General features: G+C 36.0%; 1 protein-coding gene across 1 annotated transcript in view; it reads left to right on the forward strand.

The window, feature by feature from the left end:
• The first annotated feature begins 17,119 nt into the window (after positions 1–17,119).
• pik3r3b (phosphoinositide-3-kinase, regulatory subunit 3b (gamma)) overlaps positions 17,120–19,481 on the forward strand; it is a 202,177-nt gene continuing 199,815 nt past the window's right edge. The window contains exons 1-2 of the mRNA XM_048199967.1: positions 17,120–17,304; positions 17,634–18,532. Of these exons, the coding sequence (XP_048055924.1) occupies positions 18,208–18,532 (325 nt within the window). The 5' untranslated portion in view covers positions 17,120–17,304; positions 17,634–18,207. The remainder of the gene's footprint in view (positions 17,305–17,633; positions 18,533–19,481) is intronic.

A 19,481-nucleotide genomic window follows, 5' to 3' on the forward strand; every position in this document is an offset into this window, starting at 1 on the left:
TCCTTGATTTGAAGCAGAAGCAGGGCTAATTGGGATGTGGGCAACAGCCTGTGACATCTCTACTCATTAGCAGCAGCACTGAAGGCAATACTCAACTAGGTCAGAGAGTTCCCTCACTGTAGTACACAGGCAGTGAATAGCTCATCAGCCCTGAGACTGCACACACCTCTCCTCCAGCATCACTCTCTCCAGTGATTAGAGCCCTAGTAACCCTCAAGTACATTATATGCCTTGTGGGCACACCCTCGATCAGCCTCTGCAAAAGTAGACCCTCTCTGGGGGAATCCAAGGGCTCATTTGTGGGCCATTTAAAGCCAAGGCAGCAAGAAGTATTCTTCAACTACATAAATGTACAGGGCAAGGAAATTTAGCTTTAATGATGAACATTTCCATAGGAACTATTGTAAAATGGCAGGAGACATGTTTAAATTGTTATTTTTTTGTGCAATTTTAATGAACTTCAGGGAAGCATCATCTGAGATTTGTTGAAAACCGAAATAGCTAGGGGGAATCTGTCAACGGTTTGACACTGATTATCTCACCAGGGCAATGGTTTATTTATAAAAAAATATATATTAGATACTTTAAAAGCTTCATGCTGGTGGTAATAAGACTTTTTAAAATATGCAAAATAATCACATATTTATCATGTGTAAGTTTCCCTTGTTACATGTGTATGTTGGAAGAGGAAGCTGAGGGAATAACAGACGTAGACACACTCACACACAAAAGAAAAACTTGCCGCTGACATAACTAGCTGATCTTTCTGCCTTAGGGATGTTATGCTGAAGGTGTGTGACAAGAACAACGTTTTTACATTTTCACAGGACTTGGTAGCTTTTGATTAGCCAGTGGCTAATGAGTGTTGATTGGGAAGACTCCCTGAGTACTAGCATCTGTTTTAATAACAGAGCGTTTGCAGGGCTCTCATTAATTAGTTGATTTGCTTACAGGAATGTAGAGTGATTCATGTTTTTAAACTGAAAGTTCAGCCTGAAATTAAAATTCTGTTTCCGTTTACTCATGTTAATACAAACATTTAGGACTTTTTTCTTCAGTATAATGCAACTGTTACATGCTGGCTTGATAATCCAGATTCAATGAGGCTTGACACAGATAAAATCAGATTTAATAAACATCAGGAACCATACATTGAAATGCCAGCATGAAACAAACAGAGGATGACTGAGGCCCTGTCCACATGAACAAAGGTTTTTTCAAAACCGCAGCTTTTTCTATGCGGTTTGGCCATTCATCCACATGCAAACTTTGAAAACTCCTGCCAGGGCAGTGTCACAGTAGATTTAGTCGACTAAAATCTAATTTAGTTAAATTGTAATGCATTAAGTAAGCATTTCTCTTACAATACACAGATCCAATACACTGATATACATCTGTTTATGTTCACGTAAGACAACCAACTGTACTTTACTCGCCAAAGTGGACCGTTTTTGACTGTTCAAGTGCAAAAAAGACAAGAAAGAGAGCTCAATTCAGTACTTGTCAGGAATTGACACACTTATCATTGAGGTACTATTATAGTTTTTGTTTCAAATTTTGATTAGATTAGATTTTTTGTTTTTCTGCTTTCATTTTAATTTTAGTTAAAAGTTTTAGTAATTTGTGTGTTTATGTCTTTTAGTTTTTGCTTTTAAATGTCTATATTGTTTTTTATTAGTGCATCAGGTTAAGTTAAAGCTTAGAAACTAGATGAAATAAAATAAGTTTACATTTTTTTACATGTTGATTTTTTATTTCAGTTAACATTTATTTCAAGTAATGAAGATTTTTTTATGGTTTAGGTTTAGTTAACTTTAAAAACCCTTATACTTGTAAAATATTTAGAATAATGTGTCAAATAATGTTTTTAGTCTTACCTTCCTGTGACAGAAGATACAGTAGATTACTATGATTTAAATAGAAACTAAATTAAATTAAATACAGTTTATCGTGTAAACAAAATAACATTAATGACCAGGGGCCCGTTTCAATAAGGAGGTTCAACCAACTCTGAGTTAAAACTTGAACTCTGAGTTGACTTACTCTGAGATGGGAAACTCTGAGTTTTCTGTTTCAGAACAGCTGAATTCAGTTAGTTGACTCTGAGTTAAGCACGTGCACCACAACTATGAAAAGCCATCATTAATGGAGCTCCGATATTACAATTAATGGCAACAGCACGTGACAAAATGATGTCCACATACTTCTGAGTCAATGTAAGTTTAATTCTTATCACTGTTATAATAGCAGAGGTGAAAACTGGCAGAACGGTAAGTTATTGAACTAATATTCATTTTCATGGTATCCCACATGCAAAAAAGGAAGAAAAAAAATAATTTAACAGGATGCAATAATAAGAGTGTAAATGATTTTATCATTATTAAACACTCGTTAGGCAATTTACTTCCACTTTTAGAACATTTTCTTCATTTTTATTGAAAATAAATGCCTTTCTGATGTGATATGTGATGGGAAAAGGGAGAATAGCGAGCTCGGCAGATGGTGGATTCGAACCCAGTCCATCACATCACAAGTTAATTCTCCACACCCAACACACTACTGCCTACACCACTTCAGCCACAAGAATGTGTGTCAATTTTAACCTGGTCTGACATTGGTGGGCGGAGCTACTGTAAATTTGCATTTGATAATAGACACTCTGAATAATCTTGTTTTCCATTTGCATTAAGAATATTTTTTATTACCACACTGGCAGATATTGATAATTTTACTTAAGTAAAATGCACTTAATTTAGATCCCCCCCAGGAAACACGACTAAATATCTTATATCATTTTCTTATATAGAAAATCCATCTTGATTTAAGAATTTTTAGATATTTGTACTTGAAATAGGATGAAAATCTTACTCAGTAAGAAAATCATTTTTGCAGTGTGAATGAATGAGTGAACTATTTAAACATCACTTGCACTTTAAAAAGGGGGAGGAGACCGAAGAAAACTCTGGGTTTATCGAAGAAAACCTACTCTCGACCAGGTTAGGTTCACAGAGTAAGTTACCATGGTAACTGACTCTGAGTATAAGTTACCTCTCTTTCAGAAACAGGCTTGACATAACCTGCTTTGGGTTAGACATACCTCCTATTCTGAAACAGAAAACCCAGAATTTCCCTCATTTCAGGGTTAACATACTCAGAGTTTTCACTTAAAGGTGATAGAGAGGATTTTTTCGTCGACTGAGAATCCAAAGACTGTTACTGAGTTTTTGAAATGAGCGCATGCGTAAGAACAACCCCCCTCCTTCACAGCTCATTTTAAAGGAACGCCTCCCAAGACTCGTGCAAGAGTATTGGAACACAAGTGTTTACCACCAGCATTCGCTCGCTGTGTTGTGTTAGTGGATTCATTATGTTGGACTCACTGCAGGTAACTCATAATCTGCAGTTGTTATTCCTGTCTCCTGACAAAAAAATTGCATGCAGCGCCTGTGGAGTGTGGAAAGTTACTGGAGAGCACAGCCGCGCACGTCTCTCACAAGGAACGTCACGGCAGTGATTGACAAGCCAGAGGGCCAATCGTTTACGCGATGATCGTGTAAACGATTGGCTGATGTTTTTAAGGCCCTACCTCATGCACAGATGATGTATATTAAAGGTGCCCTTGATTCAAAAATTGAATTTACCTTGACATAGTTAAATAACAAGAGTTCAGTACATGGAAAAGACATACAGTGAGTCTCAAACCCCATTGTTTCCTCCTTCTTATATAAATCTCATTTGTTTAAACGACCTCCGAAGAACAGGCGAATCTCAACATAACACCGACTGTTACGTAACAGTCGGGGTGTACGCCCCAATATTTGCATAATGCCAGCCCATGATGTTTCCAACATTATAAAAGGCATTAGACAAGGGCAGCCAGTTAACATCTGGAGCTGCACACAGCCGAATCATCAGACTAGGTAAGCAAGAACAACAGCGAAAAATGGCAGATGGAGCAATAATAACTGACATAATCCATGATAGCATGATATTTTTACTGATATTTGTAAATTGTCTTTCTAAAAGTTTCATTAGCATGTTGCTAATGTACTGTTAAATGAGGTTAAAGTTACCATCGTTTCTTACTGTATTCACGGAGACAAGAACTGTCGCTGTTTTCATTTTTTAAACACTTGCAGTCTGTATAATGCATAAACACAACTTCATTCTTTATAAATCTCTCCAACAGTGTAGCAATAGCGTTAGCCACGGAGGACAGCCTCAAATTCACTCAGAATAAAACTTTAACATCCAAATAAATACTTTACTCACATAATTCGAAGCATGCATGCAGCATGCATGACGAACATCTTGTAAAGATCCATTTGAGGGTTATATTAGCTGTGTGAACTTTGTAAATGCGCTGTAATATAGTCGACAGCTGGTGTGGCAGGGAGCACGCGATTTAAGGGGGCGGTGCCGAGTGTAAATCAGTGCATTGTTAATGATGCCCCAAAATAGGCAGTTAAAAAAAATGAATTTAAAAAAAAATCTATGGGGTATTTTGAGCTGAAACTTCACAGACACATTCAGGGGACACCTTAGACTTATATTACATCTTGTGAAAGAACATTCTTGGGCACCTTTAATATTATTACTTTCAGTGCACCTAATAAATAGTCTTTTATCAGTTAGTAAAGACAGTTTCAAGTAATATTGCAAAAATGTATAAAACAAAACATCCTCTTTAGCACCTTTAACCTCCTTTCTGAAATGGGCCCCAGGAAAAAAATAATAATTATAAACCATCCCGAAATACACCGTGACTCTTATTCTGAAATGTCTGCAACGTCATTTAAGTTCAGATGACGGAGATAAAATATGCATTCTTACAACCGTCTAAAACATATTACCATATAAACATTGTGTAGTAAACATTGTCATAATTCATCATCATTAGCTTATAAGCAATCGCTTGGCATAAATTCATTGATTGCGAAGCAGTCTGACGTGCTGCTGCATGAGCCTGTAGAGGGCGCAACAGCGCCGCGTTTTCCCGCGGTTAGATCAGCACGTTACACTTCAAATGTGCGCATCTTCCACGCAGGACAGCAGTCAACTGGATATCTTCCCAAATAGTCCCTCTCTATCATTTTCATCTCGTTTTTATTCACTGACGAAAATAAGAGTAGAATTTCGCCATAGTTTTAGTCATTCAAAATGCATTTTTATTTAGTCATCGTCTCGTTTTCGTCTGTGAAAAAATGTTGTTGACGAAAATTATGACAAATTATTCATCAACAAAATGAACACTCTGGTTACAGCGTTGTCGTGTAGATGGTGAAGCCGGAGATTTTGGCTTGTGATGGCGGAAAAGAAACTGGTAATAAACTTTTTTTCCAGGCTTCTGATTGGCCAACATGGTTTTATGGTTAGGGTTATATCGCCACCTGTTGGTTTGGCATGCTCTTGACAGCGCTTCATAGTGTGTTTTTGCGTTTTCATGTGGATGCGTTTTTGCTTTGTTTTTTAAATGAAGGGGGGAAAACTCCCAGGTTTTTATTTTATAAAAATACCTGTGTACATTTGGACTAGGCCTGAGGGTTTAAATAATGACAAGGGGCTAATGAGAGACAGGTGATTGTGATTAATTGTCATGGTAACAAACAAGGGTAATTACGGAAACAAACAACATGATAATGGAAACAAGAAAACAGGAACTGAACAAAAGCACAAGAAGACAAAAGAATGTCAAAATAAGATTTAATTAAAACAGAGACAAGGTAATTGCAGCAACAAGAGGAAGAATTTCAAATAAATTAATATTTCACCTTTTGTTCTCCATGGAAAAAAGAATGAAAGTCATACAGGTTTGGAATGAGATGACTGTGTGTAAATGACGACACACTATTCCATTTAAAAGTTTCCAGTTTGAACTTTTGCAAAGCCAGTCAACGTATATACAGTACTTCCAACTTTCATTCATAAACACATTTATTTTCTGAAAGTGGTAATCAGAGGCAAGCCTATGCAGAGGACACCTTCAATGTGAGCCAGCTGGGATGTAACCAGGCAGCCATCTGTGTCCGTCACAACTTCATCAGAGCAGAAGGACACTCCACTTCGCCTTCTCTTTCTTCCAGGTCTGATGATACTGAAGATGGCTCATTCTTTCTAACTGTTTTAACACTTTGTCCAGCAAATACATATAAACTTGGACAGAAAGAAAAAAAGGTCATTTAAAGGTATGTTGTACGAGTGGTCTGTCTCCTCATCCCAATGCTACTCCATCGTATTTTTGAATTAATTAGGTTCATTCAAACATGCTACTGTTCAAATGTTCTGGGTTGGTAAGATTTTTATTTATTTAAAAAAGAAGCCTTATTACTAATATATATATTCCCTGGTGTTGTTTTGTTCTTTCTTCTTTTCATGGTAAGCATTGTTTGGAAATGTAATTGCACAGGATGAGAGTGAGGAAACACATGGAGTGTCACTGCAGAAAAGCATGAGAACAAAAGAATAAGGGAAAGGGAAAATAAAAGAGCTGCTATTGGAGAGTAAAAGTAAGTGCTCTGTGACAGTGTGCAATCCCACATGATGAGTGCTCCACTTATCACTGCTAATGAGCAGGTTGTGTGATTGAAGTTCACTCTCTAGTTGTCAGAATCCGGAGACATGTCTTCCACAAGTGATTATTAATTTACAAATCAACATGTTAACTCAACAGTAGCAGTTTCTTGATGAGTTGGGGCTGAAGTGTTGAATGCCTGGATGAATTCTTGAGAACTCTTTAAACAGCATTGAACTCCTCATGACCTCACCTAAGAACAGTTGAAGTTTTGTTTTTCAGCAATTCCAAAGGGAGTAGACAAAGGAAAAAGTGAGAGAAAATCAGCTATTGGAAAACTCAAACACAACAACAAAGTAAAATGCAATGCTACAGGGCCCTAAAACACTACATCATGGCAGATAAAAAATGGAGCACCATCTTGTCAGGGTGTACACAAAATAAAGTTCCACTTTCTGACAGAATGTGGAAAGTGTTCAGACATCACAGAAAAGTTTTACTGAATGAAACTTGCAGTTTTGACAAAGACTGTAAAAAATGTCCACGCTGTAAAAAAGAATTGTTGGTTTAACTTTAAAAAGTAAGTTTAAATACAATGTTAATACAATGAAGGCAATTGGTTTAATCAGCAGAAACTCAGAATATGAAAATATTATTTAAAGTGCACCTAATTCAACTTAAAAACTTAAATTCTGTCGATGCCTTAAATTAAAAAATCTAATTGGCTGTACAAGCCCTTTCAACTTAAATTATATTAAACTAGTTATAGTTTTAGTATAGCAACTTAAATTGTATTAAACTAGTTATAGTAACTAGTTATAAACTTGCTATTATATTAAATCTAGTTGAATCTCATATAGCTTATTTAAAAAGTTGAAATTACTTTAACTCAAAATAATTTGAGCAATGTAAAAACATAAGTTGTCATGACTTACTGATCATATCATATTTTTATTGTTCTATTGCTAAACTTATACAGACCTGATTCCAAAAAAGTTGGGACACTGTACAAATTGTGAATAAAAAAGGAATGCAATCATTTACAAATCTCATAAACTTATATTTTATTCACAATAGAATATAGATAACATATCAAATGTTGAAAGTGAGACATTTTGAAATGCCATGCCAAATATTGGCTCATTTTGGATTTCATGAGAGCTACACATTCCAAAAAAGTTGGGACAGGAAGCAATTAGAGGCCAGAAAAGTTAAATGTACATATAAGGAACAGCTGGAGGACCAGTTTGCAACTTATTAGGTCAGTTGGCAACATGATTGGGTATAAAAAGAGCCTCTCAGAGTGGTAGTGTTTCTCAGAAGTCAAGATGGGCAGAGGATCACCAATTCTCCCAATGCTTCAGCGAAAAATAGTGGAGCAATATCAGAAAGGAGTTTCTCAGAGAAAAATTGCAAAGAATTTGAAGTTATCATCATCTACAGTGCATAATATCATCCAAAGATTCAGAGAATCTGGAACAATCTCTGTTCGTAAGGGTCAAGGCCGGAAAACCATACTGGATGCCGTGATCTTCGGGCCCTTAGACGGCACTGCATCACATACAGGAATGCTACTGTAATGGAAATCACAACATGGGCTCAGGAATACTTCCAGCAAACTCTATAGGTCAAAAAAGAAGCCATATCTCTGGGCCAAGGCTCATTTAAAATGGACTGTGGCAAAGTGGAAAACTGTTCTGTGGTCAGACGAATCAAAATTTGAAGTTCTTTTTGGAAAACTGGGATGCCATGTCATCCGGACTAAAGAGGACAAGGACAACCCAAGTTGTTATCAGCGCTCAGTTCAGAAGCCTGCATGTATGGGGTTGCATGAGTGCGAGTGGCACGGGCAGCTTACACATCTGGAAAGGCACCATCAATGCTGAAAGGTATATCTAAGTTCTAGAACAACATATGCTCCCATCCAGACATCGTCTCTTTCAGGGAAGACCTTGCATTTTCCAACATGACAATGCCAGACCACATATTGCATCAATTACAACATCATGGCTGCGTAGAAGAAGGATTCGGGTACTGAAATGGCCAGCCTGCAGTCCAGATCTTTCACCCATAGAAAACATTTGGCGCATCATAAAGAGGAAGATGAGACAAAGAAGACAGTTGAGCAATTAGAAGCCTGTATTAGACAAGAATGGGACAACATTCCTATTCCTAAACTTGAGCAACTTGTCTCCTCAGTCCCCAGACGTTTGCAGACTGTTATAAAAAGAAGAGGGGATGCCACACAGTGGTAAACATGGCCTTGTCCCAACTTTATTGAGATGTGTTGATGCCGTGAAATTTAAAATCAACTTATTTTTCCCTTAAAATGATACATTTTCTCAGTTTAAACATTTGATATGTCATCTATGTTGTATTCTGAATAAAATATTGAAATTTGAAACTTCCACATCATTGCATTCTGTTTTTATTCACAATTTGTACAGTGTCCCAACTTTTTTGGAATCGGGTTTGTACATAACTTTACTTTTTTTTCATGTTTATCCTTCTTAATTGGTAATATAATTAAATAACAATGTTAATAATAATGTTTAATTTATTTAAAAATTAAGGATTATTTTCTCATTAAATCCATCTATTGACAGTGTCATGAGTAATCAAATTACAAAGTAATATTAATAATATAAATTATCTGTATCTTTGATGATAAAGTTGCATGATTGTTGTGCTTTAAAAAGTGTTCACTCATTCACATTAAGATTTTGTCATCACTATCCTACTCTTGTAGGACTAGACTGACTGTATAACAATGTATTTCGTTTCACTAGTTGTTCAGTTGCAGTTTTGCATGGTTTCTTCAAAACATCAAACAGAAGTGGAACAGAGCTCTTGCATGCTATAGAAAATCTGTAAAGAAAAAAACTCTCAACATGTCTTACACTTGCATTTAAAACACTGACATTTTGAATAATCTCTTTGGGTACCAAAATGAACCAGTATTGCCAGTGTCAATGGTCCAATCAGCAGTCATGTTTTCAACCCAATGAGGAACCGTGTGTTATGATGAACACATTTACTAGGTCATGGCGCCAACTCAAAGCCCTTAGGTTCTCTCAGCGCCAGACGAATCCTGTCTGGCCTCTCTCCCACACTGAGAACACATATGCTCAACATGTGATGATAACACTGACCTTCTGTAGAAAGTGGTGAGGTTATACTTCTCTCATACTATTCTTGGATTTGTACACCCTTTCACGGAGGAGTAAGCTACATCTGCCATCTTCTATAATATAATAAAATATCAGCAATGTATATGTAGTTTGAAAAAAAAAATGTAATCAGAATAAATGGCTGCTTTTGAATGTTCGGCAATGGAGAAGATGCTATTAGGAACCAGATGGTGTAGTTCCAATATTTACCAGCAGGGGCTAACAGGGCCAAACCTTGAATCCTACAGGTTAAGAGACCTGTTATGTTATTGCTTCCTCCACACACCTCTACCATACCCCATTCATGTCCTTCATGATCTGTTTTTTCTTTTCTGGCTTATGATGACATCATTGCCTTGCTCTGGCTGTCCTCTCTTATCCACTCACCCCTGCGGCGGCCAATCTTGGCAGCAGTCTTCCTTCTCTTTCTATGACTTTCCTTTCAATTCATTGCACCTTATAATGTTTATTTTGGTTGGGTAACAGCTCTTTACAAGTGATGCTGCGGGCGGTAGGTGACCCCTCTTCAGTGCTTTTTTTGTCCTTTTTTTACAGACACTCTGTCCTCTAGTCTAATGTCTTTGTCCTTCGACCCACTCCTTTAAACATTGCCAGCTGAAGATGTAAGAGGCTTCTGGAGCCTCTTTCATACATGAACAACCATATACCTACATGGAATATTTCACCCAAAAATTCTGTTAGGCTAAGATTGTGCCAGCTTCAGTTTTGATCCTTCAGATGACGCCAACTTTAGATTTAACTTCCTAATTGTAACACGGAATCATGCTTTTCTGTGATGTTGCTTTGGAACAATATGTATTGAATACTCACCCTCATGTTGTTAAAAGCTTCTTTATTCTATTTTTTTTTTTTCATGAAATACAATACAATAACCAACTTGCTTGAACGATTTCATAAAAACACCATAAAAGTGACCCTTGCACTATGTTACAAGTCTTCTTAAGCCATTCCATAGCTTTGTTTGATGAACTGAGTCACTATTCACTATTAATGCAACTGTATGCAGCTATAAAATATGACTGACATTATGATGTGTGGCCAGAAGAGATGTGAGAATCAATGAAATTTGATGTTATTGACATCCAACCATATATATATATATATATATATATATATATATACTATATATACAGTGGTGTGAAAAAGTGTTTGCCCCCTTCCTGATTTTTTTTTTTTTTTTTTTTGCATGTTTTGTCACACTTTAATGTTTCAGATCATCAAACAAATTTAAATATTAATCAAAGATTACACAAGTAAACACATCATGCAGTTTTTAAATGAAGGTTTTTATTATGAAGGGAAAACAAAATCCAAACCCACATGGCCCAGTGTGAAAAAGTGCTTGCCCCCATTATCCACAAATGACGAAAACATGGAACAGTGGTGAACCTTCCCAGGAGTGGCCGGCCGACCAAAATTACCCCAAGAGTGCAGCAACGACTCATCCAAGAGGTCACAAAAGACCCCACAACAACATCCAAAGAACTGCAGGCCTCACTTACCTCAGTTAAGGTCAGTGTTCATGACTCCACCATAAGACAGTGACTGGGCAAAAATGGCCTGCATGGCAGAGTTCCAAGACGAAAACCGCTGCTGAGCAAAAAGAACATAAAGGCTTGTCTCAGTTTTGCCAGAAAACATCTTGATGATCCCCATGACTTTTGGGAAAATACTTTGTGGACTGATGAGACAAAAGTTGAACTTTTTGGAAGGTGTGTGTCCCATTACGTCTGGCGTAAAAGTAACACAGCATTTCAGAAAAAGAACATTATACCAACAGTAAAATATGGTGTTGGTAGTGTGATGGTTTAGGGCTGTTTTGCTGCTTCAGGACCTGGAAGACTTGCTGTGATAAATGTAACCATGAATTCTGCTTTCTACCAAAAAAATCCTGAAGGACAATGTCCGGCCATCTGTTCATGACCTCAAGCTGAAGCAAACTTGGGTTCTGCAGCAAGGACAATGATCCAAAACACACTAGCAAGTCCACCTCTGAATGGCTGAAGAAAAACAAAATGAAGACTTTGGAGTGGCCTAGTCAAAGTCCTGACCTCAATCCTATTGAGATGCTGTGGCATGACCTTAAAAAGGCGGTTTATGCTCAAACCCTCCAATGTGGCTGAATTACAACAATTCTGCAAAGATGAGTGGGCCAAAATTCCTCCACAGCGCTGTAACAGATTCATTGCAAGTTATCACAAACGCTTGATTGCAGTTGTTTCTGCTAAGGGTGGCCCAACCAGTTATTAGATTTAGGGGGCAAGCACTTTTTCACACAAGGCCATGTGGGTTTGGATTTTGTTTTCCCTTCATAATAAAAACCTTCATTTAAAAACTTCATGTTGTGTTTACTTGTGTTATCTTTGATTAATATTTAAATTTGGATGATGATTTGAAACATTAAAGTGTGACAAACATGCAAAAAAAAAAAAAAAAAAAATCAGGAAGGGGACAAACACTTATTCACACCACTGTATGTGCAACCTTGGTCAAGTCTGTGCAAAAGGGGCTGTTCAAGTACATGTTTCTTAATGTTGCTTTCCCATCGTTTGTCTATGTGAACTTGCAATAGATCTGTTTGACCATTTTGCTTGTGCATATCTAGACAGTCTTTTTTTCTCTTTTTTGCATTGTCTTGCGTTCTCTGGGACCGTTATGTGAATGTCCAATGTGATGTTTTCAGTATATTATTGTACAAATGTATGTAAGGGTGTGAATAGGATTACTTTTTAATTTTTTTAAATTATTATTATTATTTTATCATTGAAGAACACAAGTAAAGTAAACAACATTACATAAAAATAGGCACTAAAGTTGGTAACGCCAAAGATGGGATTAAAATAAAAAGCATTCACAAGGATGCCAAATACAGATTCATATAGTATTTTACAATGGATTTACCTTTTACATTTTTAAGTGACTAAGTTTGTTACAGAAAACCTTATACAGTTTTGGAAATTCTGTGTTCAAAATGATAAAGTGTACAAAATTTTCAATACATTTGTCTTTATGCTCATAATAAATATATTTCACATTCAATGCCTATTTTTAAATTAGTGTTTACAGAAAAAGTAAAAAAACAGTGTTTACAAAATGTCTGTATATGAGAATCAGATAACAAATTGCATATAGAGTCCTCAATATTATATAAAAGAGAGCCATTTCTTCTATTTCCATAAACTTAGAGAATAAAACGTTAGATGCCTGATACAAGGTATTGTAATATGATTCTGTAGCCATGTGTGCCTGCATCATCTCACTGGTTTGCAACACATTAAACTTCGTAGAGCAACAGTATCCGTATCAGTGGCCTACAAACACTATCAAGCTGTCTGGAAATCTTGCCCCAAATCCAAACTGAATGTTTAGCTATTTCGTATTCCAGATGTGTTCACTCATGCTTAAAAATGTCAGCGTCTACCTATAGTCTGCTCTTACCAGATCTTCTGTAGATATAGAACATAGGTTAAGCCTCTTTGCTTGATTGCCACCTCCTGAAAATGATACCTAAAATCTGCCTGAGCTTCCATTACACACTTCAGCAGCTTTTCTTCTAACACCTACACTTGAAGACACATGTTTTCATGTGATAAGCGAAACAAACATTCCCTACAGTAATTTGACCAAAATGACATTCCCAACGTAATATCTGTATTACCTTCTGCTAAACATATGACTATGTCTATCTCTCTATACTTGTCTTACACCATGGGCCACCAATATGCCCCTGACTTCTGATCGATGCAATATATCTCCCATATGTCTACTGTAGGGGCAGTAAATAAGAAGACCATTCACACAAACATCAACCCTGAGGACTTCAGGGCCTGCATTGGTTGCCATTATAGACTATGAGATCCAGCATTTTCCTTGGAGGTATATGCATTTATATTGACAGTACAGACATAAAAAGACAACTGAATACGAGATGTACATCACCAATATATAGACAACAGCTTTACACGCAGCAGATGTAGGTGGTTTTATTATTGTAGGTGGAGGTTTGCTATAATCCAAACCATTTCTATTCTCTTTATCAGCCTTCAATGTTGGTGGGTTTGACAAATGAAAACAGATGTGTTCATAAAAAACATCTGGCATGGTGTGGACTAGTTTTTGCTTTGGTTTGTGCAGGATAAAGCTTTGAAGCCCACAAGAGGAACAGGCCTAAACCTATACACTTCAAAAGAAGGTGTTGAATTTTAGCTTCAGCGTTGTTCTATTATCTCTAAATGAAATGCAGGTCCATAAATTGGGCATGCTTAAAGGGGTAGTTGAACCAAAACTGAAATTTCTGTCATTACTCTCCCTCATGTTGTTCCAAACCCATAGGACCTTTGTTCATCTTCGGAACACAAATTAAGGTATTTTTTGATGAAATCCGAGAGGTTTTTTTTTTTAATCCCCTATAGAAAGCAACGTAATTACCACATTCATGGTAAGAAAAGTAGTAAAGACAAGTGTAAAATGTGGAATTATCTGTTCTGCCATTAAAGGGTCTATTTTCTTTCTTTAATGCTAAAAAAAAGTAAAAAGTAAAATAAACAAAATGAATGGCCACATTGTGTCTAAAATGATTGGTTATTTGAATATTTATTTAAGTGGCTTGATTCTATTACTTTCCCCTTCAGTATAAAATTCATGTTTATTTCTGTGCTTGGAAACAAGCAGCTGGTCAGAAGAACAGCCAAAATGCTGACTGAAGATTGCTATTACCTTCAGCTCAGCTTTCACCAATTGAAAAGGAAATGGAGTTTCATGTCACTGAGTGTTGGAATTGGTGAAGAGGGCATATGGGGCTGTAGGTGCCGTGAAGGTTAATGCAGAAAAGCTAATCGCAGAACTAAACAGGTTCATTTAAGAGACAATGATCAGGAGGCATTTTTATCTGAGCTGCTATTTTCATCAGGTATTTTTTTCTTGATGTTCTGATTTGTCATCTCTGGTGGAAAATTATACTACTACTACTACTACTACTACTACTACTACTACTACTACTACTACTACTAACTAACTAACTAACTAACTAAATAAATAAATAAAAACACTTTATCTATTTATTTATTACCTTTGGACCATCTCAGTATACATCAGCATGTGCCAGAGATTGTGTGCATACATTCATGCCCAATTGGGTACTTTATCTTGATTACTTTTTATCTACGATTCTGCAGCACAAATTGATTTCTGTCACATTGCATTTGTGTAAGGTCCTGGTGTTTACTATTGTATTTTCATGCACTGAGTTTAGGTGCCTTTTGTATCAGAATTACACTTCTGACCTTATGACCTTTGAAATTACCTGCATTATAGAATTAAAAAGTATTGCACCAAGTACCAAGGGTAGACAATGACAAGTGAAGCCAGGTTACTGCAATGAAGAGGTAGAATGATTCTAAAAAAAATAAAAATAAAAGCTGCGATGCGAACAACTGTTTAAGAGATAGATATGTGCTAATTTTATGAATAACCATTAGTGCCTATATATTTAATGAGTCTCTTAGACCCACATTAAATATATACTTCATTACCATTTTTGATTAAATTCTTAATTACAAAAGTCTTCCTTTGGTTAAGCATTGAATAAAAGAAATGGAAATCCCATCAATGAACACTTCTATAGAGACTAATTTAAAAGATTGTATAGTTGTTTCCTTAACTGATCTGTTTAACTGACTGTGTATTCCAGATGCAATGACTACTTATTTAAATTTATCAGCTTAATATTTTTCTACTGTTTCAGAGAGTTTGATATCTGAAATACATGAATTATGCACTGATTGTGATAAATGAATCAGCGCAAGAATATTCAAACAGATTAGACCAGGCCTATGAACTATAGGGTTATTTATTTTACATGTTAGTTGATGACAGATATAAATTACTATTTAGAAACTATACCATCATTCACATTATTTTCTAAGGAATGACAGAAATTATAAAAAGAATAAATCTTTTAAAAAATATAATATTTGTGTTTGTGTTGGTTTCATACATTTTTGTAAAACTTAACAGAACTAGGTAGTTCTCAATCACTAGTCAAATCGATTAATCACGATTAATTACATCTAACATAAACGTTTATTTACATTTATATATATATATATATATATATATATATATATATATATATATATATATATATAGCCTATAAATGTAATAATATATAAATACACATATAATGTAAACACAAACTTTTATGTTTGATGCAATTAATCGATTTGACAGCACTAAACAGAACATTTTGATTTAATGAATCTTAAAGGGTTAGTTCACCCAAAAATGAAAATTCTGTCATTAATTACTCACCCTCATATCTTTCCACACCCGTATGACCTCCATTCATCTTTGGAACACAAATGAAGATATTTTTCATAAAATCCAATGGCTCAGTGAGGTCTGCATTGCCAGCAAGTTAATATACATTTTCAAACGCCCAGAAAGGTACAAAAGTTATATTTAAAACAGTTCATGTGAGTACAGTGGTTCAACCTTAATGTTATGAAGCGATGAGAATACTTTTTGTGCGCCAAAAAAACAAAATAATGACTTTATTCAACAATATCTAGTGATGGGCGATTTCAAAACACTGCTTCATGAAGCTTCAAAGCTTTACGAATCTTTTGTTTCGAATCAGTGGTTTGGAGCGCCAAAGTCACGTGATTTCAGTAAACGAGGCTTCGTTACGTCATAAGTGTTTCGAAATTGCAATGGTTCACGTGAATGAGTATACGCATATTATTTACCGAAAGTTTTTCAAAAAAAAAAAAAAAAAATTCAAGGAAAAACATTTTAAATCATGATTATTACGCTACTACGTTTGACCTGAACTTTTCACAAGAAAATATCTGATATTTACAGTCGTCAGTGGTACACAGAGGTCCTTTCTCTGATATGCTTTTCGTGTTTTATTGTTTTCTTGTCAAGAAGCAACAAAATTGCTTCTTTTTCTTTTTTGTTTAAAATAAATAATAAAAATATTATGGCAGATGTCTTATACCAAAAAACTAAAATAACAATGGTGTTCTTTTTGAAATGTATTATAAAGTAAAATTTAAAATGAAAATATTTTGCAAAACATAAAATGAAAAAAAAAAAAAAAAAAAAAACATAAAATGATGAATATGAATATTATTATTATTATGTAAAAATGTATTTATTCTGTGGTTCGTTTTGGGTCTGTAAAGGAACCTGGTCTAGAGAACATATTATGTTGATGGGTGCCTTTAACGTTATCTGCACACGTCAGACGAGTATTATATAACTTGACAATGTGCCTAGGCGGATGAAAAGTACGACGCAACATTTTCACGCTGCAGTGCGTTCTTCACATCTTTACCGCTACATAAGGAGATCCGAGTTCCCAACTTTGTCCCACGGTGTGATAAGCAGACAGTGGGGGCGTGGTCTCCTACGTCACTTGGGCTGAACCGTACTACAGCACTAGTCTGGCTGGATGTCTGACTCAGCCACGCAGGTTGTTTGGGAATATATTTTAAACGCATGTTTTAACTAAACAGACTATAAATGTTCGCTCGTTCCTCTTATGTTGGACTACGTGCATCTTGTTATTTTGGGCAGTCTGGGGAAGTGCGGCAGTAGGTAAGTTATAGTAAGCAATATCACGCGAGTCGAGTTTCTGCACGCTGTACACAAGTTGGCACTGTCCCAGTCACGCGCTGCAAGTCAGACATGTAGGCTACATGTCATTTTACATTGTATTGCTCTGCGACTGTTTAACACAGAGGTTGTGATGCTATGCATGCAATACAGTGCTTTTTGCATATGAGCTACAATCCAATAATGCAGGATTTTCTTTTTTTTTTTTTTATTAATGAAATGCAAAAGTTGCTCTTTTAATGCAAGGATTGTAATATCAAGTTGAATTGAGTTAGAATTTATGAAACTAACTGTAAAATAAATGCTTTCAGGTTTTAAGGTCTTTAACAAGAAGATGACCAAGGCTCTTGCTCAGTCATTTGATAAATAGACTGGCAGTGTCCAAGCTAGTATCTTTCTGACCACACCTGCTAATGGACTGAGAGGTTACTTCAATAAATGTTTCATTTCTATATGTGGACTAGTGCCAATGCTGCAGAAAAGCCCAACGTCCCGATTCCAGGTCACTGTGTCCCCAAATTTGTGCTATCACTGTCCTGCACCATCAACCGCCTGTTCGTCCCTCGCTTCATGGGGCTGTTTTTGCTTTCTCTGACCCTGTTTTATACCTTGCCACAGACTGCTAGAATTCGTTTAAAGTAAATTTGTACTTTTTAATTTATGGACCAAATCTAGAACTGCGCAATAACGGCCTCTGCCCAACATATGGTACTGTTGGAGTTTTAACCCTTACAAGAAACTAATGTCATTGTGCTCTCAGGATTAAACCCAAGGACTTTCCAAGTGAGTTAGCACTCAGGATTCAAACCAAGAACTTGCATCCAGGTCAGTTTTAAACAAGCATCAAACACAGAAAACCCTCTAAGCTCATGTAAATAACAAATCATGAGTTCTGACAGCTTCCAGTACCGTGCACTGTTCGAGTACAAACAGGAGAGGGGTGATGATATCTCCCTGCAGCCTGGCGATCTCCTCATGGTCAGTAAGATGGCACTGCTGACGTCTGATTACCAGGAGGGTGACGAGAAGTGCCCAAAGGGCTGGCTGCATGGCACCAATGAACGCACTAAGGAGAAGGGCAACTTCCCTGGCACCTTTGTGGAGTATGTTGGGGTCGTGAGGACGAGCCTTACTTCAGGGAAGCCCTGGCCGAGACCTGTACCGCCAACACCTGTAGGGCCTCAGCCCCCGGGGGCCTCTGCTTCAGAGGGTGAGTGTACCATTGTGTGTATATTTCAAATCTTCTCAACATTAGGTAAAATAAACACTATTTTAACACTATATACTATAAATATATATATACATACACACATACATACATACACACATATATGTATATATATATATATATATATATGTATGTATGTATGTATGTATATATATGCATATATATATATGTATGTATGTATGTATGTATGTGCATAAAAAACACAAATATTTTGAATCTGTTTTATATTTTTTTTATAAAATTATATTTTCAGTTATTTCTTTCTGGCATTGTTTTTATGTACTTTTCCACAGTCTCTGTTGTTATTGACTTCCAAATAGTTTCTAGTTGTTCCCAAAGACTTGCTTTTGGTTAAACTTTTGTGGATCTATATTTGAATCCATTAAATCCCAACAATAATAATATTTTAGCATTAGAAACACTACTGTGACTAAAGAGCTTACACATATTGGTGTGGACTAACAATTACAGAAACATTAAAAATAGGGGTCTAACAATATATCGGGTCATATATATCGCAATACAAAAATGCAACAGTATGTATCGTGGATAGTGACAATATGTCTTGTTTATAGTTCACCCTAAATTAAAATTGTGAGGGGAAAAAAATCAAGTTTACAAAGTTTTAGTGTCAGTTCTACATTGAACTACTATATATAATGTATAGTAATGCAATGAGGGAATATTTGTGGGTCCAAGCCTATTCATTCTTTTTGCATTTTAATCAACAGTAATTTTTTTTGTTAACCTTTTACCATATATCTTGAAGTATTGCTATAATATCATATCGTGAGTTCAGTATTGTGATATGTATCGAATCATGAGATGAGGTTATCAATACATCCCTAATAAAAAAATGATTTTGGTAATCACCAATACTGTTAGTTTAGGGCAGCTGTGGCACAAACCTTACATTGGGTGCTGGTATATA

Source organism: Megalobrama amblycephala, linkage group LG8 (assembly GCF_018812025.1).
Source record: "Megalobrama amblycephala isolate DHTTF-2021 linkage group LG8, ASM1881202v1, whole genome shotgun sequence".
NCBI classification, from domain to species: domain Eukaryota; kingdom Metazoa; phylum Chordata; class Actinopteri; order Cypriniformes; family Xenocyprididae; genus Megalobrama; species Megalobrama amblycephala.